Source organism: Python bivittatus, unplaced genomic scaffold, assembly GCF_059951505.1.
Source record: "Python bivittatus isolate LINGU-HERP-01145 unplaced genomic scaffold, Pbiv_v1 ctg000580_np1212, whole genome shotgun sequence".
NCBI lineage: Eukaryota > Metazoa > Chordata > Lepidosauria > Squamata > Pythonidae > Python > Python bivittatus.
In genome coordinates, this window is record NW_028277087.1 from 8,059,171 (window position 1) to 8,085,203 (window position 26,033).

Below are 26,033 nucleotides of genomic sequence, written 5' to 3' on the forward strand. Positions count from 1 at the left end.
AGTCCCTCAAATCTGGGCATCAGGAGACTTGCTCATTACATCAGGGAATTTCCAAGTTGGAAAGGGTCTACCTACTAAGAGTTAACACATCCTGGGAATGCAGATCCTGCTGTAGCTAAAACAGCACCATCTCTTTACAACAGGGTTACTAGCAGGCTTTAGGGGGGACCCAAAGATTTATCCTAGCAAGTAAAGTTTCCTTTGGAGTCCAGATCAACCTAGTGACCAGGGATGTCTGCAGGGAGGGGCTCAAAAAAGTCAGATGGCAGTCACAATTCTGGCCAAAGCCCCACACTTTTTTATACATGGGTGTGGCTATTGCCTTGCCCTTTCTGAGCCCCTCCTTGCAGACAGCCTTGCTGGTGACTTTCTGAACCTTGACAATTTCTGAGCAACAGTCCCAAAATGGTTTTTCCACTGTCTTCTTCCAGATGTTTTGCCAACTCCCCAGTCTAACCTACAACTCTGGGATTTCATGGTGAACTGCTATTCCAGTATTACTCAGATCTGACTCTGCTTAGCTTTTTAAGATCAGCCAAGGTCTGCCTGATGCAGCCACTTCCTGCACCCTACTCAAGTACAAACATATTGGGGGGAAGGCTGGGGAACCTCTAAAAATGGGGATACCAAAATCACTGTGGATTGGAAAGAATCTCTGTTTGTCCGTTTCATGTACAATGTAGGTTGGGATGTGGGTGAATGGAAAACAGGGAATAGGGCTGGAATGGAATATTCTGGTCAAGGGCATGTCTGGCTGTCACCTAAGTAGCAGTGTTCTTTCTCGGTACACTGCGTTGCAGAGCTCACTACTAAAGTGAAAAAGCCTCCAACTGTCATCCACTTGACCAACTCCTGCCCCAAACCTGAGAAAGCAAGGCTAGATTTGCACGGTGCATCTAACTGGTTACTGACATTATCTAGCTTCTGAGTTCACATAATACGCTGAATCGGAAGTAAACCAGAATAGGTTCACACAACACACTAATCATTAAAAGCCAATCTTTTCAACCAATCTGGTTCATCAAGCCAAAGATCACTCATCTGGGACTCTCCTCCACCGCCCCCTGCAACTGGGCCAATCAAAGCCTCCTTTAGCGCTGCCCCTGGAAAGCTGGACTCACCTCGGACAGAGTTGGGGGGCTAATGATGCTGCACACAAAACGGACAGCGAGGGAGGGGACAGTGTTCACCACAACACAAAGCAAGACGACAAGCAAAGCAGTCGGGTCGGTCAGAGCATTGCTGGTGGCCTCTGGAGGAGAAAGGGGGATGCTGTGAGCAGGACAATTCACACAACTTGCTAAACCTTAAACCTGAGCTTGCATAACAGTGTGCTGTGCAAACAAATATGCCATTTTATGGATCAACCTGATGACCAGGTTAACAGCATGTTAAGACAGTGGATAGATTCCCTAAACGCACTGAACCACAAACTACCCAACCCTTCTTCTGGTTTCTGATATGAACCAACCAACCTCCTTCTTAAGTCACTGCCACCTCTCTTTAATATGGTGTTGAACATTATGGTTTTAAGGCAGGAGAAGGTGGGAGAAAGTCAATGGGGGATCAAATTTACCTCATTCTCTTTCTTTTAACATCTTGGAACCACATTGTAAATGTGACCCAACCCCTCCCTGGAGCCAATCAAGCTTGCAGCTTAGATTTACATGTACAAGAGAAGACCCCAAACAATTACATCTGGAGGTGCCTTACCAGGAAAAGGGAAAATCATAGGAGCAGATCTGAAGGCTTGGAAGTTTTGAGTGATGTACGTGAAAAGGCAGTAGAACGCGAGGCTGATCAAGATGGCTAGAGCAGAAAAGATGGTCCAGAATTTGATCTCCATTATGATCTATGCAAGGAGGGAAGGAAAAAAAGGGGCCATCAGAATTGTATCTGGAAAACTGGTTGATTTGGGGAAGGAGAGGGGTAAAACTGGTGGAGGAGAATGGAAGGAGTGGCTGTAAAACGTGGGCATGCAGCAAAACCTTTCATTTCCATTGCATTCATTTCCTACTTAAGCATTATACTATGTCCTGCAATATATTGCTTTAAAATAAATGCTACTGTGTCAGACATGCTGATCCTGTTCCCATAATGTGTTTAACTGGGTTAAGGGAGGTTAAGATAGAGTCAATTGACCCAGTCAACTAATCCTGAGAGGGATCAAATAGACCCAGTCAAGCAGAGGGTCAAACTAATTTCATTCAGTTTATGATTTCATGGGAACTGTTCACCAGTCCTGAGATCAAGATAAAGTTTTAGAGAGGCTCTGTAAAAATGGTTTGCCTTGGGTTTTCTGCCTCCATGGCTGTTTTGGTAAACTTCTCTTCCCCACTGAAAATGAGTAGAAACAGATGGGAGGCGAGGGGCACCCTGCCTCCTAGAATCTGTCCACAACAGTGGTGGCATCAATGTGGATTTTTTCCCCCTTAATTGTTTGTCTCTGGAAAAAAAGAAAAAAGGAACTGGGGCAGAAAGTGATAACTTCCCAGCCTGCTTGACAGTGGCAGAGAGGTCTGCAAAAATAGCAGTCCCAACACAGCCCCACCATCCCCAAGCAGGTGTTCAGAATGCTGATGGTGCTACTGGGTGGGACTGGGAATGGCTGGGTTGTTCTTGTTCAAAGACCAAACTCCCACTGGACAGTCACTTCCCCAAAGAACTGGTACAAAGAACCAGGAGCTTCAGGTTTGCACTGAAGGAAGACCAGGTTCAAGAGAACTGAAATCACCATACAATATCCCTAGGACAAGCTGAGGATAACCTAGGAAGACAGGCTGAGGGATCTGGGAATATTCAGTCTGGGGAAAAGACTGAGGGGACATGTGATATCAAGCTTCAGGTATGTAGATAGTTGCCATCAGAAAGATGGCCAGGAACTCTTTTCCGTGGCATAGAAAGCAGGACCAGAAATAATGAGAATAAGGTGCAGTTATCTAGATTTTGTATAAATATAAGGAAAAACTTCCTGATGGTAAGATCTGTATGACAGTGGAACAGTCTATCTATGGAAGTTGTGGGTTCTCCATCTCTGAAGAATTTTAAAAAGAGGCTGGACAATGAGCTCTCAAAGATGGTTGAACGGGTTTTGTGGAGCTCAGAGAACCTCAAGGACTCCACAGTTCAACCTTGAGCTACAGATATTCGCTTCTACTGAACTGGTTTTCCTACAGATTTCAGAGGGTTGGACTAGATGATCCTTGTAGTCCCTTCCAACTGCATAATTCTATGCTTCTATGGATTATTAAAAATCTGCTTTGCTCTACTGCCCATTTTGCCAGAACAATTTTTAAAGCTAGAGAATGGGCAGGCACAAGTTTAAAACATATCTAGAAGACAAAGATAAGATCCAGAATAAAAGTGCTGGGAAAAAAGCAAATATGGGAATGATTGAACAAATGGGATGTTTTATTTTAAAAGTACCAGTTTAAAGCTTTTTGCATTTTATAAAAAAACTGTTGTGCTTCCAGTAGAGGCAGGCTCTTTCCAGAAAGGCTTCTTCCCTTTCTAGCACTTCCTGGACTGACCATACGCAATCTGGGCCGGCTCTTTATTCATTTGATTTCGGTGCCACCCAACTCCAGACTATCTCTGGGCTTCATCTTTAGGGATGTTGGGGGGGGGGGCATCTGCTCCTAAATCCACTCCCAGAAGAATTCATGGTGACATTCTTTCACACTCAACCTCCCCGCCACCCCCCAAACACACTCACCTCAGCAATGACAGACAAAATGGCGGAGGTGGCAACAATCATAGCAAAGGACTGATAATCGCCAATGACCCGGGTGCCAGCACTGTCCTCCATGGCCCACATGGTGATGTAGAAATTGGCCAAGGAGACAAAAGACCCATGGATGAACGACAGGCAGAATGTCCGAAAATTGAAGAAGAGGTCTTTCTGGCCTGCCTTGTACAGCTCAGGGAACTGCAGACTTTTCTTGGCGTTCATGTCCTAATGGGGCCAGTGAAAAACAAGAGAAGGGAATCAGAGCAAAGAAGGGAGAAGGGGCTGCTTGGAACAACAGAACTGACTGCCAATTCCGGCAGCTGCAGATTAAACGTATCCGGTGGGAGTCCCATGGGAGAAGTTTACTGTAAAACAGGAGCACAGTTTAACCTCTCTGATTCCCCCCCCCATTCCTTTCTTTTGGCCCCCCAAATGCCCCACATATGACCTGCTGAACCTTGGTAGAAAGCAGGTAAATGAGAACAATTTTGATTTCTTTGCTTTTTGCACAATAAGAAGGAAAAGAGATGCGCTAAACCTTTGATAAGCTTAACCCTTTATCTTACTTAGCCCCCGCAACCTCTCCAAGAATGGCACGAAAAAGCCAGGATCCGACACTACGCCTCCAGTGACATCATCAAAACATTGCTGCACCCCCTGAACTCGGCCACTGAAAATATTGCTCAAAAAAAGGACAAAATGTAAGATGCAGAAAAGAAAAAAATTTAAAAAGAAGAAAAAAGGTAACTTCCAACTTTCTTTGGTGCAGGTACAAATATATCATACTTGCAGCTCTGAAGTTTAAACTAATACACAGTATTTCTATGATCATAAATCGTATTAATCATCACATCCCCAAGTTAAAGCTTCATTTCTTTCAGATTCAAGCAAAAAGCCCAAAAGCAGTTTCCAAGCAGAAACAAAGCTAGACAAAGTCTTTTCTTTAATCAAAAAGGTAATCGTTGAGCTTAAGATATCCCGTCTCTGCCTTAATAAAAGAACATGGTATAAAGTCCTATCCCAAAAGGATACTGCTGCCCCCTGCGGGTGATGACAGGTATAGAAAGGCAACAATCAGATCTCCAGTTCCTCTGTTTCAGAGGTGGGTAACCTGCGAAATCTGTTCCCTGTGCCTCTCAAAGAGAATTAATGTCACAGTTCTCCCCATTCTGGGGTAGGAAATGCATGAAAACTGTACTGGAAAACCTACAAGAGACTTGCCATAGTTTTAAAAACAAAAAATCCTTCACAAAATTACCCTAGAAAGAACAAAGGAAAAAAATACAATAGCCCCATGCAATTTGGGATTTCCCCAAAATGTTAAGTAGATGCCTGTAGTCATTAAAAAGCTGCCCACTTCTGCTCAATGTCCACTGTTTGGATAAGAACACCTATACTTATGTTGCCAATATAACACCCTTCCACTTTGCTAAAATGCAAATAGTATTTAATAAAAATATTGCTAAACCTTCTATTTCTACAAAATATACAGTGACTTTGTAGCTAGTGACAGCTGCTAGGATATGTTGTCCTTTTTTAATTTCTTCCATAGAGGTATGACAATTTAAGCTATGGGAGTCAAAACTATCTTCATATTTAAAAAACGAATCTGATCTAGAATTTAACTCAGTGTGGATACGAGTTTTGGATTATAATCGAGAGTCCCTTGATTGTGAGATAGGCAGCTATATAAATATGATGAATGAATAAATAAAAATAAATAAATAAATAAATCTTACCAACAGACTTCACACATGTCCCAAGTTTGGCTTTCTCTTAAAGTAAGGCTATAACATTTAAGTTCTTCTTTTTCCTTTTTTTCTGATTTGTCTGAAAATTTGTTAGGTTTTTCAGACCATACAGAACTTACTGTAATTTATGAATCAAATAATGCTGGTTATAGCTAACAATTATTGTACAATAATCAGATTCTTATGTTGATACAACAACCCTAAGAGATACTGAACAGGGCGGCTTGAAATAATTCACTTATACATGAATGACAGTCTAACACCTTAACCACTGCATCACACTGGCTGTTTGCTACAAGTCTTGCTTGTTCATAAATATTCTCCAAGTGTCTTAATAGGGTGGCAGCAGCTAGCCAACCCTGGCTGATTCTGAAAATACAAAGCAGGGTCTGACTTCATGAGTATTTAGAAGGGAGATCACCAGACAATGCCACAGTTTACATGGAGCAGTTGGAAAACCATCTTGGAAGAAAGTAATGGCAAGTTACTTTTATAGAGTAGCCAAGAAAACAATATGGGCATGGACTTCTTTATCAGGCTCTCAGGTTCTCACAGAAATTAGGATAAACATAGCTAGAAACTCTAGTTTCATTGTATCCCAGGAAATGGTAGCCATGATATTTCTGAGCAAGCAGAAATGGTGGTTCAGAATTTCTACCCAACTCTCTTGCAGGACTGCCTTCTAGGAAGGGAAGACCTGTTGTTGTTGTTGTTGTTCAGTCATTAAGTTGTGTCTGACTCTTCGTGACCCCATGAACCATATCGCGCCAGGCCTTCCTGTCCTCCACTGCCTCAGGGGAGCCCTGGGTCTCCTCTTATCTCCAGCCCTCATAGAATCCATTGATGGTTGATGCTTGTTTACATTCTCTGCATCCCTGGCCACTGATTTAGAAGAATCCAGCATGCTAGGCTGGTTCATTCCAGCTGCTAACTGAGCCTCGACACAATTTATGAAGTCTTAGGATAGATAACTGTGATATTAGTGTAGTACAGTAATCTAGTACTGCAGTACTGGTGTTTTTCTACTACATCTTTTTGAATGTACTAGAAGGTGAAGTCATTACGGTTGTGTAAAGCATTCTAAAGAGACATTTTGCAAAGTGTGTTAGTGTGAGCAAAGCCCCTGTCCTTGAAAAATGAAAGCATCCATGTTTGGGGCAAGTTCACACAGCTGCCATGAAGACTGGCCCTACTTGTCTGTCCATGCACAGCCTAAATTGATGCAGGATCTGCAATGCAAGATGCAACCAGTATCTTTGACTCTTGGGTGTTCAACCGCTGCTGAAAGAACTCTCTCTAATGTAAGCCTAACACTTCCTGTGGCAGGCAGTTCCACTGTTAATCAGCTCTTGCTATTTCTTCATGTTGAACCAAGATCTGCTTTCCTGCAATTCCCAACTATTGGTTCAGAGTTTTGCCTTTGACAACTTCAGCTTACAGCAGTGTTTCTCAACCTTGGCCACTTTAAGATATGTGGACTTCAACTCCCAGAATTCCCCAGCCAGTGTGCTGGCTGGGGAATTCTGGGAGTTGAAGTCCACATATCTTAAAGTGGCCAAGGTTGAGAAACACTAATTTAGAGGAACCAAGCCTGCTTGTCTCTTCTCCAAGCACACAGCCACTCCTTTCCCCTTGTCTTCAGATCTTTCTATAGGGTTGTCCTCTAAAATTTGCTCTGCTAAACCTAGTGATCCTCATCTAAAACATCAAAAACACTTTGCACTCTTTCAGGTTGTGGCTAAGTGGAATTTTTCTTGGTTGTCTTTAAATCAGGGATGTGCATTTTTATTTTTATTTTTTTGCACTAGGGAGGTGAAGGATATTTATAAATATATCAGTGACCAGCTTCAAAACACTGAACAGCACCAAGGAAACATACCTGTTCAAACAAGCCTAAACACAGTACTGGGTACGATGTGTAGAAAACGTTATAAAGGGCGAGGAACCAACTCTCCAGCAGAGGCTGAAGTGAAAAAAGAGAGAGAGAGAACTTGAATCCCGTGGCCAGGCCCATCATTTTCTTCCTCAGCACATTCTGTATTAATGCATTATCCAAAACCAGAACAGAAAAATCTTTAAAATCTGCACAACCCTATAATTATGCTTCTAAAGTAGACCCATTTATCAGCAATTTGACCTTCTTCCATTCTTTCAACCCTTCTCAACTATCTATTTATTTAATGCACTTCTTGGGTTAAAATATCCCAGTGTAGTGCACGTGAAATACATTTAAAAAGAAGAGGGAGAATATCTTAAATATGATATTTAAGACTGTAAGCTGCCCAGTCACAAAGGTGAGATGTGTGTGTATGTATGCAAATATAATAGCAGTTATTTATTTATTTATTATTTATTTATGTATCAAATTTGTCACCGCCCATCTTGTTAAAAAGTGACTCTTGGCAGTTTACAGAAGAGGTAAAATTAATTAAAATACAATATAAAATAATTTTAAATAAGTAATAAAATTCCAAGAAATGATAAAATTGGCAAACAGCTTAGGGAGTGTCGTCAAGGCGCCAGCCACCCCCAGGATTGGGTAAGATTCTTGTCACCCCACACAAGCGGGCAGAGCCAGGTCTTTAATCCTTTCCAGGAGGCCGGGAGGGTAGGGACCTGCTGCACGTCTGGGGGGAGGATATTCCAAAGGGCGGGGGCAATGGCAGAGAAGGATCTCCTCCTGGGCCCCACAAGCCAACGTTCCTTGATGACGGGATCCACAACATGCCCCCTCTGCCTGACCAGGTGGGCCAGGTTGATGTAATGGGGGTGAGATGGTCCCTCAGGTAACCTGGACCCATGCCATGTAGGGCTTTAAAGGTGATAACCAACACCTTGAATTGGACCCAGAAGCAAATTGGGACCCAATGCAGCTCCCACAGCCAAGGTGTTATATATGCCCTCCTTGGGGCACCCAAGATTGTCCGTGCGACTGCATTTTGAACCAGCTGTAGCTTCTGGATACTCTCCAAGGCTAGCCCCATTTAGAGCTCATTAATTAATTAAGTAGTTAAATTAAAAGCATCCCATATATGATCAGGGTATAGGTACAGATGGGGAAAGGAAGTCTAAAGACCTTGAGTTCAAGAACTGTCTTCCCCTGCTGGAATCAACCTGCACCCTGGGAGAAATTGCTGGGGGTCCCCAGCTGTCATGAAATTGCAGCTTTTCAATTGCGGTGCCTATGTTGTGGAAATTATGCTTGAAGGTGCTAAAATGTGAATTATTCTGGAGGGCTTAAATGAAGAAGTGGATATCGCGCATCCCTGGTAGATCTTTTAGGAGATGTTGACGTTTCTTTTTAACCTAACTGTGGGTATTTTCACTCTATTATTACCGTATGCTTCTAAACTGCAGAGTCTGTTTGATTATTGGGGTTATCGATGGAAGGAAGGAGAAAGAGAAAAAGAAAAACACATTTGTGCATAACGTTCACACACATTCCTAAAATTGGGTGGCTCCAGAGTACGGGCCATCACAGAGGCGGCCCATAATACTTGTGAATAATTGCTAGATGTCGATCTACAAATTACAGGATAAGCAGATAGATCCCCTATGATGGTCTTCATGGCCACCCAATCAAGGCAAGGGCTTTGTCTCTGCATGTGTTGCAATTCTGCTGGACTGCTAGTGAAGATGCAGCTGTGCTTGCATCTGCATCAGGAGACAACCTGAGAAAAACCTCCAAGGAGCCCTGCTTGGCCTTCTGGAAAATGTGGCTTCCTCAGTGCATCAAGGAGGGAGTGATGCTCATGTTGGCACACTTTGCGACGTGCCTTTTAAATGCTTGCACAGCCCCACTCTCCAATGCAGCTGATTTGCCACTGCAATATGCACAATGCTTTGTGCCCATAACGGCTGCAACCTTTTCTCCCTTCTGTTTAACTGGGCCTCTTCCTTCCTCATTCCCCCATAACGGTAACCAACATAAGCGTGCACAGATAAAACGCATGGGTGGGCACCACGGCTGCTCTAAGGCCATGAAGTGAGCTCAGAAGAAATGTATGCTGAGAACCTTATCTCATGAGCTCAGAAATGAAAGGCAGACTGAACAGGCCAGAGTCAGGGATTTGGGGGGTGGGATTAAAATTCACCTGTGCTGTGAAGCCTGTATAGAAAGCAAACCAGATTTGCACCATCATGCCAGCAAACGTCTTGAAGAAGAAGTAGCGGAGGAACTTGCAGATCCGGAGGTAGGACCACTTGCCATGGACGAAGAGGAGCCTCTGCAGATAGCGGAACTGAGCCACTGCGTAATCGCTGCACTGCACCGCTTGCATTCCCTCTTGCCCACTGATTCCAACCCCTATGTCTGCAGCTGGAGAGAAATTGAGGATGGGGTAGCATGAGAACACATTTCAATTCTGGCTTCAGCAATTGTTTATGGCTTGGTGAAGAGCTCAGGAAAGTTTCCGGTTGAGGTGGAGATGGGGAAGGATAGATTCTGGTCTCCAGGGGAAGGGACTGCAAGTCTTATTTGCATACTGCCCCAACTTCAGTTCCCAGATGGGGACCAAAAAGAGTGGAAAACCGCCACCTGTCCAGATGAACCAGGTAGATAACCCTGTCGCTGGGAAGCTGAAGGCCACCTTGGCCAACTCTTAAACGATCCTCAGCAAGAGAACTGTTTAGACTTCTTCTAAGGCAGTGTTGTCCAAACTTGGCCACTTTAAGATGAGTGGACTTCAACTCCCAGAATTCCCCAGCCAGCCATGCTGGCTGGGGAATTCTGGGAGTTGAAGTCCACTCATCTTAAAGTGGCCAAGTTTGGACAACACTGTTGTAAGGGATAGTTTTCCCTTCCTTGCTGCTTGGGAATGAAAAAAAAAAGAAGCTAAAGATGGCTTCCAATCAAATTCAAGTTGAAGGAGTTTCAACTTCTAAGCCTAACCTACAGCCATGGGTTTTCTGAAGTCTCCCATCCAAGTACTAACCAAGTTCTGGGTGGCTTTTCAAGGTTGCAGAGTTGCAACTGAAGGGCCTCATTGAACATCAGATGATAAAATCTAGTGGGTTGATCAGGGCATCCGTGGGAGGGTTGATATCAAAATGGCAGGAGCGACCAGGCGATTGAAGCCCTGCCCCTTTTCATGTGGGTCGCACACATCCCATGGACATAAAAGGGGTGGGGCTTCAATTGCTTGGTCATGTCCATCTTGTTAATGTTGTTGACCCCCTGTAGTTGATGTCGCTGTCACATCACCCAGTTCTTAATTGGGTAGAACGCATCCATCTTAGAAGCTTTTCTAAAGATAAATGGCCCCCAAGGTGCCAGAAGGTACTGGGATAACGGTAACAAAAAGGCCCCCAAACTGTGCAGCCAAAATCAAATCTGACAAGTCCTCAAACTTCCAAACTCTCTAGTGCGCTTTCTTTTTTCTCCCACCTGTAAGACCAATCTAGCTCTTTCTCCATAGAAATGGACGTTTCTGTGTGTATAAAAGTTATGCTCATTTTTCCATGGTGACATTACCATCCCTTACCAAGGTCCAGTTCTGCCATGCCCCAGACCAGCCCCAAACCCTTGCTTGACCCAGGCAAATCTAATCAACTGCAAGTTTAAATCCACCTTCTCTAACCTGGCACCTTCCAAATGTTTTGGACTATAATTCCCATCAGCCACAACTAGCACAGCCAATGGCCCATGACTGGTTCTGGGGAGAAGTGTAATTGCAATGCATCTTGAGGGCCCTTGGCTGAGGAAAGCCAGTTTAAGATCATAACCTGGTTCCCCAAGGCTGTATCTTTGAGATCAAGGACAGGGGGCTCACTTTTAATCATGTTGACATCATTGGCCCCATCTCCAATGGCTAAGGAGATGGGGTTCTTGTGTCTCTTCACCATCTGCACAATGAGGGCTTTCTGCTTGGGCGTGACCCTGCAGCAGATCACAGCTTGGCAGCTGGTGGCCAGTTCCACAAATGCTTTTTCAATGAGGGCCCCGTGATCCTTGCAGGTGTTTGCACTCCAAAAGCCCAAGTATTCCAAAAGACCTCCCTTCTTCTTTGCTTTCTTGTCCTCCTCCATGTGAAAGATTTTATCCTGGGGAAAGAAAAAGCCAAGACATATAACCCAGAGGTCAGATTTCCTTGCCCAAGATTATAGCTGTCCTACCTTAGTCATTAGAGCAGTCAAAGATCCCTTAATTAAAAAATGGACTTTCCCTCACCTAGATGGAACCTTGCCTTCTTGTGAATCTATCAATTTCATCCTTGTTTACTATCTCCCCAGTGAGAACTCAGAGTAACCTCAGAGTGCTCTATTCCTATTGGGGAGGTTCCTCTTGACTCTTTAGAATCTCCCCCTACCCTCAAGATTTCTTTCTTTCCTTCAGGAAATTTTTGGAGAAGTCTGCAAATATTCTACTCTCTAGGACATGGGCAATGCACCTTTGGCCCTATATAAGCATCAGCGCGAAGAAAATTGAGATTACACTCAGTATATAAGATGGAATTGGCAAAACCTGGCCAGCTAGTTACACACAGTTACCCAATATTGCTTTCACTGACCAATAATAACTCCAAATTATCCCTGGAGTGAGCATGGCCCAACATTTGACCCTTTTCAGGGGACACTGAAAAATCTATGGCTCAAAATGGATCTCTTAAACCTTGCAAGAGCTTAAGGCACCCATTTTACTTTTTAACTCCCATAAAACATAACCTTTTACCACTTGCGGTAAATTGTGCCATTTCCTATTTTAACTATTTAAGGGCAAAATGAGGGCCTTAAGATTCTACAAGATGAAAGAGGATGTTTGATGACCCTCCTTAGTGCTTGGTCCAATCTGCAGCTTCAGTGACATTTAGAAAACAAGCAAGGACTTTATCTAAAGGTGATCCTCACTGGTCAGAGATCACACAGATATGATGTCATGTCAATGATTAAATCGGGCTGTGTGATGACACTATAAAAACAAAATCAAGGACAGAACAAAGAGTATTGCCTTCCTTTTTGTGGGGGGATTCTTCATGCAGATGGAGCTAATCAAATCTGGCAATACATTGCAATTAAGCCAAAACCCATGAGGAAAAACCCAATGCTAAACTCTGATGGGGGTCCAGTTGTCACATTTTATAGGCTGCATAATGAATGCTTACTTAACAAGGTAGTCTCGTGCTTCAGCCTTGAGCAAAAACAAGCAGTACACTCAAAATTAGCTACCTGGATTTCACGGGGAGGGATGGGCTAACTTATCTAAGGTTTAGCATGCTTGGTTGATGAAACCACAAGCTTTCTCCTATTGACATGCAGGAAAGCATCTTATATTTCATAAACAAATTACTGGTTACTCTAGAAGGGAGGGACTCATCCAAAATGTTATCTTACAAGAAAATCCCCAGTGACCACCAGGGCTTTTTTGCCGTGTGCTGAGGATGCTTGGAAAGATTGAAAAGAGCTAATGTTGCAAAGGGCTTCACCACTGCCAGCCAAACTGTTGCTGCTGCACCAAGATGGTTCAAGAATCTCACTGCAAAACAAGGTGGGTGGAAAACAAGAACAAGTATCTTGAACCAAGGGGCACAAGTCATCATACAGATTGAAATCACCAGCATTGACCGACTTGCCCACGTTGCATCGGCAACATACTGTATACCCCTTCCCTCCAGTGGGTGTGACATCAACAGAATGTTCCTGAACAGTTTAACTTCTGAGTCTGAGATAAATGCTGGAAAAGGTTCTCCAAAGAAAAGCTAAAGTTCAGGGATAGAGCCCATATCTGCTCTGCACCTCTCTACTAGATAGACAGTGTTTCTCAACCTTGGCAACTTTAAGACGGGTGGACTTCAACTCCCAGAATTCTCTAGCCAGCTGGCTGGGGAATTCTGGAAATTGAAGTCCATCCGTCTTAAAGTTGCCAAGGTCGAGAAACACTGAGATAGAGAGATGGACTATGAAAAGATCTTGGGCTCAGCTGGAATACCATAGCGAAAGAACAAATGAAATATAAGTATTTGTTGAAGTTGCCTCTCCAGGTGTCAACATTATTTGGATGAATATCATGATAAAGGGAAAGAGAAGGTTCAAGATCAGTCCCTGACATTTCCAGATACAAAGGAATCGTGCAGTTTTGGGGAAAGGCCTCTGTATGAACTGCACTAGAACCATTCATTCAAGACAGCCCAATATGGGTTATAGAGATTAATTATCTGACGGTTTCAGCGTAATTCACCCAGAGAGAGCCAGTCTGTGTGGTGGTGAAGTTGCTGGGCTAGAAACCAGGATACTGTGAGTTTTAGTTCTCCCTTTGACTGCACTTGGTTTCATTGGTCTAGACCCAACCCTGGATTATTGTTCAGTTTGAGCCAGTTCCTTTCACTTGCCCAACCACACACATCAACACGCATGTTTCATAACTCCATACCTGATTTCGCTCTCCTCCAGAATGGTCATGTCTTCTGAAAGAAGGTGGCAAGCAAATCCAATATTGACTGCAGTTTCTGCAAACACAGTTAAGGAATGGGATATAAAAGCCGGAGCTAGGCATGTTCTCTTCTATTTCTGTTTCCATCCTTGCCACAAGGTTTTTTTTTTTTTAAAGACAAATGGTTTTCGTAATACACATATATGCCTAATATCAAGCCGCATACATCAAGGAAGCCAGAGCTACACAGATTTCAGCAACGACAACAACCACAACTTGTATGCATATCTTTAAAGTTCATCTGGAGTACATACAGAATCTTGGAAACTATAATAGGAATTTCCTAACTCATTGATAGTGGTTAGTTCAGGCAGAATCTCTTTGATCTGAAATGCTGCTTCCCAGATTTCTCTCCACCTGAGCTAAGTTGCTGTTTATGAGATAAGCTGTCCAGTGCCTCGCTGTGTGTCTCTCAATTGTTGATGCCTCCTCTCTCTTCCATTCTTTTCCCAGTCTCCCCACAGTCTCTCACATCTGAATTGATTGGTTTTTAAACTTTTTTTTTTTTTTTGCAATCTAATTTGTTCAGGAAAAGAGGTGCATACATCACAAAGTATGGATATCTCTATCTGAACGTGGTAAGGGTACAGTGAGTCATGCATTTCAGGTTTGTTTATACAGTTTATTTTTTTTTTCAGATTCTGTAGTGGAGCTGTGGACATACGTCTTGAAGCAGATTGAAATTATTTGAATGCCTGCAAACTTTTTTTTTTCAGAAAAGGATATCATTTCTGAAGGATTCACTGGGACTAGAAACTCACAAGTTGGCTGATGTACCTTCTGGAGGTTGAGTCATGGCAACTGGACTTCTTTTCTTTTGATCTGATACGTTTTGCTGCTTGTCCAAGCAGCTTCTTCAGTCTAGAAAGTCGGTTAGGGGGGACTCCATAAATGTCTTCCAGGGTGGCTGCGTACACAGACGTTTATGGGGTCCCCCCTAACCAACTTTCTAGACTGAAAAAGCTGCTTGGACAAGCAGCAAAACGTATCAGATCAAAAGAAAAGAAGTCCAGTTGCCATGACTCAACCTCCAGATAATTCCACCTGGATGACTGAGAATCGTCGTCAACATGCTGATGTACCTTGCTTATCTCCAGTTAGCACCCACACTTTGATGTTCCCCCTCTTGAGCAGATGAATGGTCTCAGGGACCCCTTCTTGTAGTTTGTCCTCTATGGCTGTGGCGCCCAGAAGCTGAAAGAACAAAACAAGTGATGGTTGAAAAGCTAAAATGAAACTTCACAGAAATGAAAAATTGGCCAGGGAAAAAAATCATTCTAGATTTGGCATTTTCAAAGACTGGCCACCTCCCTTTCCCTTCCCCTTCCCCTTCCTTTTTTACTTCTTTAATTACTTTGGGTGCCTGTGTTTGAAACAAAGAAAGGCATACATTTGTTATTCTCAGGGTGGATCTCAGATGTGCATTGTATCCTAACACTTGTGAAACCTGCAACAGAAACTCCAGTCTCCAGGATGTTAAGGTGCCATTTTCCCTTAAGAATCACTTCCATCTCTGAATGCTTTAATGGCTGGTCTTTTGGTCAATCATGGCTTCTGCGCATGACTGAATACAACATGTGTCAAAGTTACAGTCCTCCATGGTTCCTGAGCACAGCTGCATGGAGGAGTAAACCCTGTCTGTTTGCCTTGGAATGGCCAGCTTTCAGTCTCTTTGGTGTGCCACAGAAAGGTGGTTCTCCTAAGCCTTTGCTTTGTTTGGGTTTTCAAGTAGTTTCTTTCAATAATCATTTTTACTTTGGCAAATTTGGGAGTACTGTTTAGAGCAGTGTTTCTCAACCTTGGCAACTTTAAGATGGGTGGACTGCAACTCTCAGAATTCCCCAGCCAGCTGGGCAATTCTGGAAGTTGAAGTCCACCCATCATAAAGTTGCCAAGGTTGAGAAACACTGGTTTAGAGTTGTGAATATTCAGATTGCAGCTTGCAAAGATGCTTTAGATCTGATGTGGATCAGCAACTCCTTAAAGGAACCACACCTTTTTCTGGATTCACATGGTAGCCACGTGGACTGAGGTTTTCCAGGAATTCTGCATCAACCATGAAACCCTGGGAAAGGAACAACTGTGCCAGTAGGTACAGCAAGGATGTCCATATTAGGTTTAAAAAAACCTTTGCTCATTTCTAATCCAAATACAGCACGCATTCCTTAACGTGCATTTACTTTCCCTTTTTTTTTCCTGTGTAGTCCTCTCCAACCACTGGCATTCAACATGTAAAATCATGATTGTTTGTACATAATATATGCAGATTGAGCCCTAGATACATTCTACACTTTTATTTCTAAAATGAAAGGAACACATTAGGAATTCTCTACAATGCCCTTTATTTCTGAATGTTTTACAGCAGGAGTCTACATACACAGCTTGCTGTAACTTTGTTTGTTTGTTAGTTAGTTAGTTCATCAAATTTGTATAGCCGCCCATCTTACAGAAAAGTGACTCTGGGTGGCTTACAACAATCCAATAAAAACAACACATACATCAACAATCAGTATAAAAATATAAAAATCAATATTAAAATATAAATATGATAAAAAGCAAACATGCAAACCCTAAGCAAGAGAGAATAAGGATAGCTAACTCAGCAACAGAGCCATCTAAGCATGTCTCCATCTCTTTAAATTTGTTTGGGACTTTCACCAAACTGCTTGCCTCCGATCAGAATCTTCATGTGACTGAAGGTATTGTTAGACACAACAAGAATGTCCATTTGTGTCACCACCCCTAGTTACTAGCATACACATTGAGGAAGCACTGCAGAAAGAAAGAATGCTTGAAGTTATGCCATGCACATCCCAGCGGGGCTGCATATAAATATATATATGGTTTTTGCTCCTAAAACTGGTTATACCAGCTGGTGTGCGTGATTATGGCTCTTTTTAGCCAAAGCCAAAGCAAGGAATTTCAGCTCCCAGAAGCGAAACAAGAGCCAAGATCTCACTTTGACTTGGCTACTGGTCCTGACCAGAACCAGCGTTTACCTTGAGGTTCTGTTCAATCTCCTCATACACTGCATCCAACGCTTGGGCCCGGCCGTGCAATAAGACGCTAGCAGCATGGTGTCTCTTGCTCCAGAGAGCATACTCCTGTTCATCAATCTCTTTCATCGCCAGGCATAAAGTCCTTAAGGTCTCCGCTGCAAAATTCTGAGAGAGAGGACAAGCATGGGCTGTTAAAGAGGTGGCATTTGCTATGAGTTGGTGTGCCTACCTGTGACGTTTACGTCCTACCTTTCCTCCAGGAATTGCAACAGTGTACATAGCACTTCAGGTTTTCCCCACCACAACTCTGTGAAGTTGGCTGAATATGGATTTTTGACTCAACAACTTAAAGCACCACACAGATGTGATGGAAAGTATCTATGAGGAGGAGAGTGATGTGGGAGATCAAGGCTATCAGGAAGGAGGGGCGGCATTTCAGCAGGGGAAAGGAGGCAAAAAACAACGCAGTCCACAGGGAGAGTGTGGGAAGAGTAAGAGGTTCAGAGTATATCCATTAGTTGCCGTAGTATGGATTTAGTTTAGCAAGTTTCTGTCTATAAGGTGTAAGCAAATAAAGGAACTGTACTTGACTGGACTGTTTCATCGTTGTTCTTGGGCTAGGCCTGACAACAGGGCATCCAGCCAGGGTGGTGGTGGTGGGTGTAATTAAAACAATCAGGATGACAGCTGCAACTGCAAGATTGAAGCCCCACCCCTTTTAATGCATGTCAATACATATAAAAATGGGGTGGAGCTTCAGCTGCACAATCATGGCCTCCCATCTTGGCTTTTCTGAGCCCCTTCCCACAGATGCCTCTGGTACCACATTGACTTTTGTCTGTGTGTGCGGAACTGCCGGTGAATGGAGCAACGGATCACCAAGCATATACAGTCTTAAAGTGCCACCCCAAACTTCTAAGAAGTAATGTAAATTCTAATGAATGGGTCATAATTGGTGTCATTTAAATAAGAATTTGTATTAATGTCAAGGAGTTATTAAGGCTAACAAATAGTGCACATTCATGCATGCATAATTAATGCTGGTTAATTTTCATTCTTATTTGATGAATCATTATTAATAAATTATATTACTTGCATTAAGGCACAAACTGCCAGACAAGACCCTGATTATCGTGTCTCTCTTATTTCCTGGGTATCGCCTTATGACACTGAAAAAGGGAGTTTTCTCTTTCCTCCAAGTCTATTGGTGTCAGCCTTAACAGGTAGACCAGACAGGAAACATGACCAGATTAGCTAATTCTACTTTATTGTAAAGCTACATTAATAGAATCTTGCAAGTCTGAAAGTACAATTCTCCCCCCATCTCCTTTACAGCCTGGGAAACTGGGGGGGGGGGGTCCCTTTTGAGCCTCTTGCCCTGTCCACTGTCCAGCTGGGGGCTATGCTGTCTCTTATCTGACCATTCTCTAGGCAGCGTCTCTAGGCCCCATCTCCCAAGGTCATTCCCACATACCATTACAATTGGGTAATATTTGATTGTTCAATTCCCCTTTGCATGAAGATGCAGCTGGATTATTCACTCCACAAAGAAGTTCTTGTTTGCTTTTGGCTTGAGTCACCTTCTCTGCCCACCTAAAACTATCCTCCAGTCCATGACATAACCAGAAAGCTGAGCCTGAGTGATTTCCTTTCTTGTGCAATCATGAAATATGTTGGTAGCGCTGGCATTTCTTCTTGCCCTTTCTCCACAGAGTTCAAAACAATGTCTATGTCTACCTTTAGGTCCACAACAGCACAGTAAGGAAGGCTAGGGTAAGAGCAGGAGTTCTGCAGAACTTCAGACCATCATAAGAAGGTGTCAGAGAGAGACAGAACAAGACCTTTTTTTGTTTGCTGCCACCTAGTGGTCTTCTGGGCTTTTGCAACCCAGATCTCCCAAATGCTCTTTTCATTGCCTTTGGATCTGTGCAAAACTCTTTAAGTTTCACAGAAAGAGGGATCTCTAAAGTAGGTTTGATCATGATGTTTCATGTCAAACAATGGCAGCAGTATCACACCACAGGCTTCCCCCCTGCATAATCCAGGAAGATTGTTTAGTTCTTCCTACCCCCCCTCCTCTTTTTTCTAACCCCAATGCAAGACTTACATCCAATGCCTTGATGGTGCAACCTTCATTGGTCCGGTCATTGTGGAGTCTTTCTAGGACCACAGTATCTGCCCCTTTGGTGTAAAGCTTGATACAGCCTTCGGGGTCTTGCACTGAGAAGAAGAGACAAGGACCTTTATGAAAACTTGCATTTATTTGTTGATTTGTTTGCTTGCTTGCTAGATTCATATGCCACTTTCGCTCCAAGCACTCAGTTCTGTAGGATAGGTTGAGCTAAGAGAGAGCTCAACTGGTCCAAGTTACCCATGAGCCTTTATGACCAAGGAGAGATTTTAACCTGGGTCTCCCTGCTCCTGGACCAGTGTTTCTCAGCCTTGGCAACTGGACTTCAATTCCCAGAATTCCCCACCCAGCATGAGCATATGCATATTTATGCTTTCCATAGAGCATATGAAATTCCATAAAAATGTCAGGGGACTGCTAGCACAGAAATGGATTTCACTTCTTCAGCCTACCCCACCTATCTCCCACCTTATTCTACCTTAAAACAATTGAGTTTAATTTTAATTTACCCCAATTCAGCAGCAGTCAAGGAGAGAACGTGGAAGCACACAAAAGCCTTTGCCAGCTGCCCTCACCTTTCATCTGCTGATTTTGCCTCACATTTTAAGGCAGCTTTGTTTCTCACCAGATTTATTTAGTTAGTGAGTTAGCTGCATGAATTTATAGGCCACCTCTTCCTTGGGTTCTACGCAGCTTACAAGAAAACAGATATATCTGCCTAATCCTCCTTAAAAATAAATTCTCCACATTTCCAAAGATTTTCTTTCCAATCCTGCACATTTTCCCAAATGCCCACTGCAGAAGCTACTTTGCAACTCAACAAATATGCACAGAGAAATAGTTCCAGAAGAGTCCACACTCACCCAAAACAGACATCCGTTTCCGTACACTGTTGAAGTCTAGCAATGCCAGCACCTTGTAAGTCCGTTGTATGCCCAGCTCACTTATAGTGATGGTATCTTGGGTCCGGGAGAGAAAGACATAACCCAGGTTTCTGGCGGCTGTCACCAGGGCTTCTTCATCTGGTGAAGCTGCTTGGTAAACAAGCTCACCTAAGAAAAAAAGATTAGACCATAATCAAAAGAATGTCCCAGAAGTTTGGATTCAGATTAGGGAAGTGCGCATTTTTTCCAAATATGTGAAGTTCAATTTTTGGAACTTGTGTTTAGAAAAAGTCCTTGTGTTAAAATTTGTATATATTTTGGTGTAAATGATGGATTTAAAACAAAGGCATTTTTGTTTGCAAACACATCAAAATTTATCATTACTGCACTGGACTCCCTTTGCCTAATGTAAGTTTTACAAATCTATTGGCAACCCATTCCCAATGGGTTTGGGGCAGCTTATAAAAAACATAATCTTACGAAATCCAAGCATCGTTGTCACTGACCGATACTTATGCTGACTGGAGCTTTTGAGAACTGGAACTAAAACCACACCGAAGGTCCTTTTTGATAATCCTACCTCTGCTGGAGAGGTCTTGGCTAACCTTCTGCTTTAGATGGGTATAAACAAATCAGCTGATTTCACTGGCACCTGCTTACTTCATCTCCCCATTCTGTGCTCACTCCAATACGGCAGAAAATGCGGAGAAAATATCGGCTTGCAGTTATAACAAATGAAGTGTATGGAAAATGCTTTGAACTCATAAAACATTCTATATCTTAAGGGAAAAAAGTGTCTGGTTTGTGGAGCCTTTTCCCAGGGAAATCCACTTGAGGTTTACACTAACATCTTTAGATATCTTGCCTTTTATTCTTCCTGACTTTTAAAAACTCTGGTGTATTTTTTTATTTCTGCTGTGGCTGTTCTTAGGCTATTAACGGTTGCCAGGAATTGTTTTCTTTATTCTTGCTCTTTTATTGTGTCTTGTAAACCATTCCACAAATGTTTAGTTGAAAGGTAATAAAAACCCTCACAGGATTAGCGTGAGCATAAAATGTGTCTGTGTGTTGTGGGGGGAATGGGAAGCCATCTATGTTTCTCTCTGAGCCTTGGAGGAGGAGTAAGTTAATAGAATAAATAAATAGAAATCACCCTATGATTCTTCAAATGCTGTGATGTGTCTAAACCTGCCAAGATCAGAATCGTGCAAGTCGTGGTATTCCCTGTGACACTCTATGGAAGCAAGAGACCCAACTATCAACAGGTGAGAAATTCTGATGAGCTGAAGTTGAAGAAGAACCCACTATCTTCATTTTAAGTTTCTCCTTACTGGATTGCCTAGAGCACTCGTTCTCAGCTTGTTGCATCTTAGGTCCCTCCAATCACAGGACAGAATCTTAGAGTTGGAAGGAATCATTTAGGCCAATGAATGCAACCACTTCTTTCACACTGGGACTCAAAGTATTAATGACAGATGGTGGTCTAGACTCCATCTAAACACCTCCATTGCAGGGGAGCCCACCATCTCCCTGGGGAATTGATTCTCCTAGCAAGCTGGTCTTATTTTTTATAATTTCCCCCCCAGCATTGAATCAGAATCTGCCGCCCTGCAATTTAAATCCATTATTCCATCTGCTGCACTGATGGAATGATGGAGAATACTGCTGACTTTCTTCTGTATGACATCCTTTCAGGAATTTGAATGCTACCATATCTCTTTCCACCATAAGCAGCTTTCTTAAGTCTGATGTGCCCAGATCCTTCACTGTCTCTTAGTTTCTAGTCCCTGTTTTTGTTTTCCCAAATTCTTCTTCAAATGTAATGCCCAAAATGTTGGGGTCTGACCAATGCAGAATAAAGTAGAGAACCCATTGTCTCCTTTGTGGATTGATACTTAGTCGTAGTTAAGGGGCATGCAAATTCCAGTGATGCTATAAGTCATATTATTGGGCATGTACAGTATGAGCCCCCCTTAATGGTTGGGTCATAAATGAATCAAACTAAATACAACCCATTGGAGAAAGAAATGGCAACCCATTCTAATAACCTGCAAAGAAAATCAAATGGACATTATCAATGAGGACAGTGTTAATATGATCCCGAGAGTTAGTTCGGTGTAGTAATTAAGGCACCAGGTTAGAAACCAGGAGACCATGAGTTCTAGCCCCACCTTAGGCATGAAGCCAGCTGGGTAACTTTGGGCCAGACACTCTTTCTCAACCCTAGGAAGAAGGCAATGGCAAACCCCCTTCAAAAATCTTGCCAAGAAAACTACAGGAACTAATCCAGGCAGTTGCCAGGAGTCCACAATGACTCAAAGGAATAAAACAAAAAACAAAAAAACCCACCATGAGCCTAGAACAGTATTGTCCAAACTTGGCCACTTTAAGATGAGTGGACATGCTGGCTGGGGAATTCTGGGAGTTGAAGTCCACTCATCTTAAAGTGGCCAAGTTTGGACAACACTGGCCTAGAAGATGAGCACTGCTGGCGAAAGATATCCAACAACCTGCTGGGAAGAGCAGAGCGTACTAACTCCAAGTACCACTGGTACTTATGATGTGGCTGGGTAAAAGCCAAAAGGACATCCAGCTGCAGATGTGGCCAGAGATATCACATGGACAGTAAAGTACATATTCTGAAGGTTATTGTTTTCCCACTTGTACCAAAAGGCTATGAAAGCTGGACCATTAGAAAGGCTGAACGAAGAAAAATTGATGCTTTTGAATTGTATGCTGGAACAAATTGTTCAGAATTTCTTGGACTGCATGAAGAAGAAATCATTCTATATTAGATGACTTAAAATCACACTGTTTACTGGAAGTCCTAACCATGAAGCTTAAATAGTTTGGATCCATGGCAGGAAGAAAAGAATGACCCTGAGACTTGGAAAATTGAAAAAGAGACTAACAGAAGACAAGGTGGCTAGATACTATCGTTGATGATACAAGCAGGAGATTGCAAGAATTCAAGCCATTACTGATAGATAGTTCTAGCAGCATGATGTCCATCCAGTCACAAAAAGTTGGAAACAATTGAACCATTGAAGTCTGTTGGGTTTACTTCTGGGCACTCTCTACCCAGCACACATTTGCCAGAAAAATATCTTGACGCTCTTTTGCTTGAACAGACTAAAACAAAGTTGGACAACAATCAGGACGGTGATAAAAAGTGCCACTGGGTTGCCCCTGCTAGCAACCAAGTGATGGTGCATCTGTCAGTTTGGAAAAGGGAGCCAACCCAGGACCCATTGCCAGTTTCTCTTCCTCTTTCCTACCCAGATGGGTGCTGCCAGTAGCTTCCTCACTGGACATGGCACAGAAGTGGAGACTGGCAAGATGAGCCTCAGTTGCCCCAACCTGCAGTCCCTCAAATGGCAGGGCAAAATCCCAGGGAGAGATGACTGGAGGAAAGGCAGGGTAAGCAAGTGAGGCAAGGCGGATGGAGGATAAAAATAGAGGGCTGATGCTGGGCCTGAAAGAACTGTAGACAGGCCACGATTCATCTGTGCAGCACATGTGCTCTTTTTCACATGCATCAGGGAACACACCCTACTGGGGACTAAGAACTTGGCCTACACCCCGCTTAGGCTGCTTCTGTCTTTCATGTGGGGACCAACTGAGAATGACCGGCCTAAGAAAGAGTCCTTGTTACCCCAAGCAACCAGGGAAGTGGATATTTAGAAGGCTGGTTTAGCAGTAAACAGACGTAAAAATCCAACAGAAAAGGCATCATTTCTATATTACTTCCACAGCTTACTAAGAAATAACCTCCTTAATTTTTAGAAATGGAGTCAACCAATAGACCAGGGCAAAAAAGCTTCCAAGCAGCTAGCATTTTTAACCATCACTGTTTGCCACTGACAAAGCTGCAGTGGGAATACCTGGAGCACTGTGTCCAGTCCCGGTTGCCACAATACAAAAGGGATGCTGAGGAACTAGAAACAGTGCAGAGAAGAAGATGGGAAGGTTTTGAAGGCGAAATCCTACGAAGAATGGCCAAAGGAACTTGGTATGTTTAGCTTAAAGAAAGAAGAGAAGGCAAGGGGAGAGATGAGAGCAGTCTTCCAATACTTGAAGGGCTGTCCCAGGGAAGAGGGTGGGGATTTATTCCCTACAAGTTCAGAAGGCAGGGCAAGAACCAGTGGGTGGAAGCTCAAAACTTGAACTAAGGAGGAATTTCCTGGACTGTGAGAGCTATTCAGCAATGGCCCCTGAAGTCATGGGAGCTCCATCACTGGAGGTTTTCAAGAAAAAAACTGGGCAGCCATTTGTCCAGAACGGTCTGAGAATGGTTCCTTCCAACCCTATGATTCTGTGATTCTAAACGTCACAGTAAAGTATTCTATTACCTTCGTGTCTGGTTTCTGCTAGTGCAGAGATGTTATAATGGCATGGTTATCATATATATTCATCTTGACATAGTTATACAATAAGCATAACTGTCACCAATGTTTGTTTTGTTGTTCAGAACAGAACTGTATCTCTTTCAACATCAATGATAGGATGTCACATTATTTGTAATTTGGGGAGGTGCCCTTCTTTGTCATACCTCAGTTGCACATGTAATAGGATTAGAAACAGAAGGAGAGGCTCAGGTGTCTTTGAGTTAATTGGAATTTCGAAATAAGGTTTTAATCTCTTCATATCCAATATCAGGCAATACCGGAATACTTCTAGCATTGGCAAGGAAATGCAGAAAGCAAATCAGATGGTTGAGATGCCAAAGGTGGTATCTTTTTCAGTGGGATGGGTTCTCTCAAGAAGTATTTCAGTCCTTGTGTAATGGTATGAGGGAAAGACCTTGGGAGATGGGGCCAAGAGATGCTGCCAAGGGAATGGTCAGATAAGAAACAGCATAGCCTGCAACTGGATATTGGGTGGGGCAAGAGGGTCAAAAGGGACCTCTTTGTAAAAAAGCCTTTACATTCTTGGGCTGTAAAGGAGACGGTGGGAGAAATATACTTTCAGACTTGCAGGATTCTGTCAATGTAGCTTTACAGTAAAGTAGAATTAGCTCATCTGGTTGTGATTCCTATCTTGTTTACCCTGTGAGGCTGACATCAATCTTGCAAGTCTTAAAGTACAATCCTCCTTCCCTTCCCATCTCCTTTACAGCCTCTGGTCCCTTCTGAGCCTCTTGCCCTGCCCACTATCCAGTTGCGGTCTATGCTGTCTCTTATCTGACCGTTCCCTTGGCAGTGTCTCTTTGCCCAGTCTCCCAAGGTCTTTCTCTCATACCATCACACCTTGTGTGTCGTATACTAGCCTTCATATCACCTTCTTAGAGGGGCATGGTTTTCAAATTGTGTTCACACCTTGATAACACAGCATCTGCTTGGTACACAGAATGTCTGCAGTTCAATCCTGGGCAGGTAAAAGGGGCCAGAAGAAGTTCTCAGATGTGGAAAACTATTGCCAGTCAAATTAGACAATGCCAAGTCATTGCCTGCCATTCACTGCTTTTTGACTCCCTCCCAGCCGGTTTTCCCCACCTGCTCCAGCCGGAACAGAGAAGGATAGCAGGGTGGACCAGCCAAGGCAAGAAAAAGTTGCGTTGCCTCCCAGGGCAGAAGAGGGGGAATTCCATCCCTGTCCAAATACCAGGAACAAGGATGTGCTCTGGAGTGGCCTTTGTCAGCTGCACCTGTGGTAAACTGACAAATCCTGGCCTAAGTGGTGACAACATCTTGAGGTGGGACCTGGAACACAAAAATGACCCAGAAGGCCATGTGCAAGTTTGAGACCCATAACATTGGCTGTACTGCATGGTTCTTCCCACTTAGACAACTCCTGCTCTGTGCATGGTTCTAATCAGAGTATGGAGATTGCATGCAGTACATTCCCCATCTATGCATATTGGCTACTGTGCATTAGCTCCACGCTAGTTGGTACATAGAAGCTAAGTGTATCGTGTTTCTCACCTAATTACACAGAACAGTGTACACAATTACAATCAATGCATGTTGGTTGGGCATATCACAGTTTCTAAGGCCAGTTGGTACAACCTTTCTAACTGAACCAACTGATAATGGTTGGGTTTCTCATATACACATTCTGATGTACATATTGAGGCCAAAGCATGTCATACTGTGCATCACTTTCAACAATGG

The 26,033-nt window shown here is 43.1% G+C and overlaps 1 protein-coding gene across 1 annotated transcript in view; it reads right to left on the minus strand.

Moving 5' to 3' along the window:
• The window catches only part of ATP8B3 (ATPase phospholipid transporting 8B3), a 50,099-nt gene that overhangs the window by 602 nt on the left and 23,464 nt on the right, over nt 1-26,033 (minus strand). The window contains exons 15-26 of the mRNA XM_088149922.1: nt 19,900-20,088; nt 19,013-19,125; nt 16,906-17,070; nt 14,989-15,100; nt 13,847-13,922; nt 12,811-12,952; nt 11,253-11,523; nt 9,576-9,799; nt 7,361-7,444; nt 3,716-3,955; nt 1,714-1,852; nt 1,122-1,252 (exon numbers count right to left, since the gene is read on the minus strand). Of these exons, the coding sequence (XP_088006048.1) occupies nt 1,122-1,252; nt 1,714-1,852; nt 3,716-3,955; nt 7,361-7,444; nt 9,576-9,799; nt 11,253-11,523; nt 12,811-12,952; nt 13,847-13,922; nt 14,989-15,100; nt 16,906-17,070; nt 19,013-19,125; nt 19,900-20,088 (1,886 nt within the window). The remainder of the gene's footprint in view (nt 1-1,121; nt 1,253-1,713; nt 1,853-3,715; nt 3,956-7,360; nt 7,445-9,575; nt 9,800-11,252; nt 11,524-12,810; nt 12,953-13,846; nt 13,923-14,988; nt 15,101-16,905; nt 17,071-19,012; nt 19,126-19,899; nt 20,089-26,033) is intronic.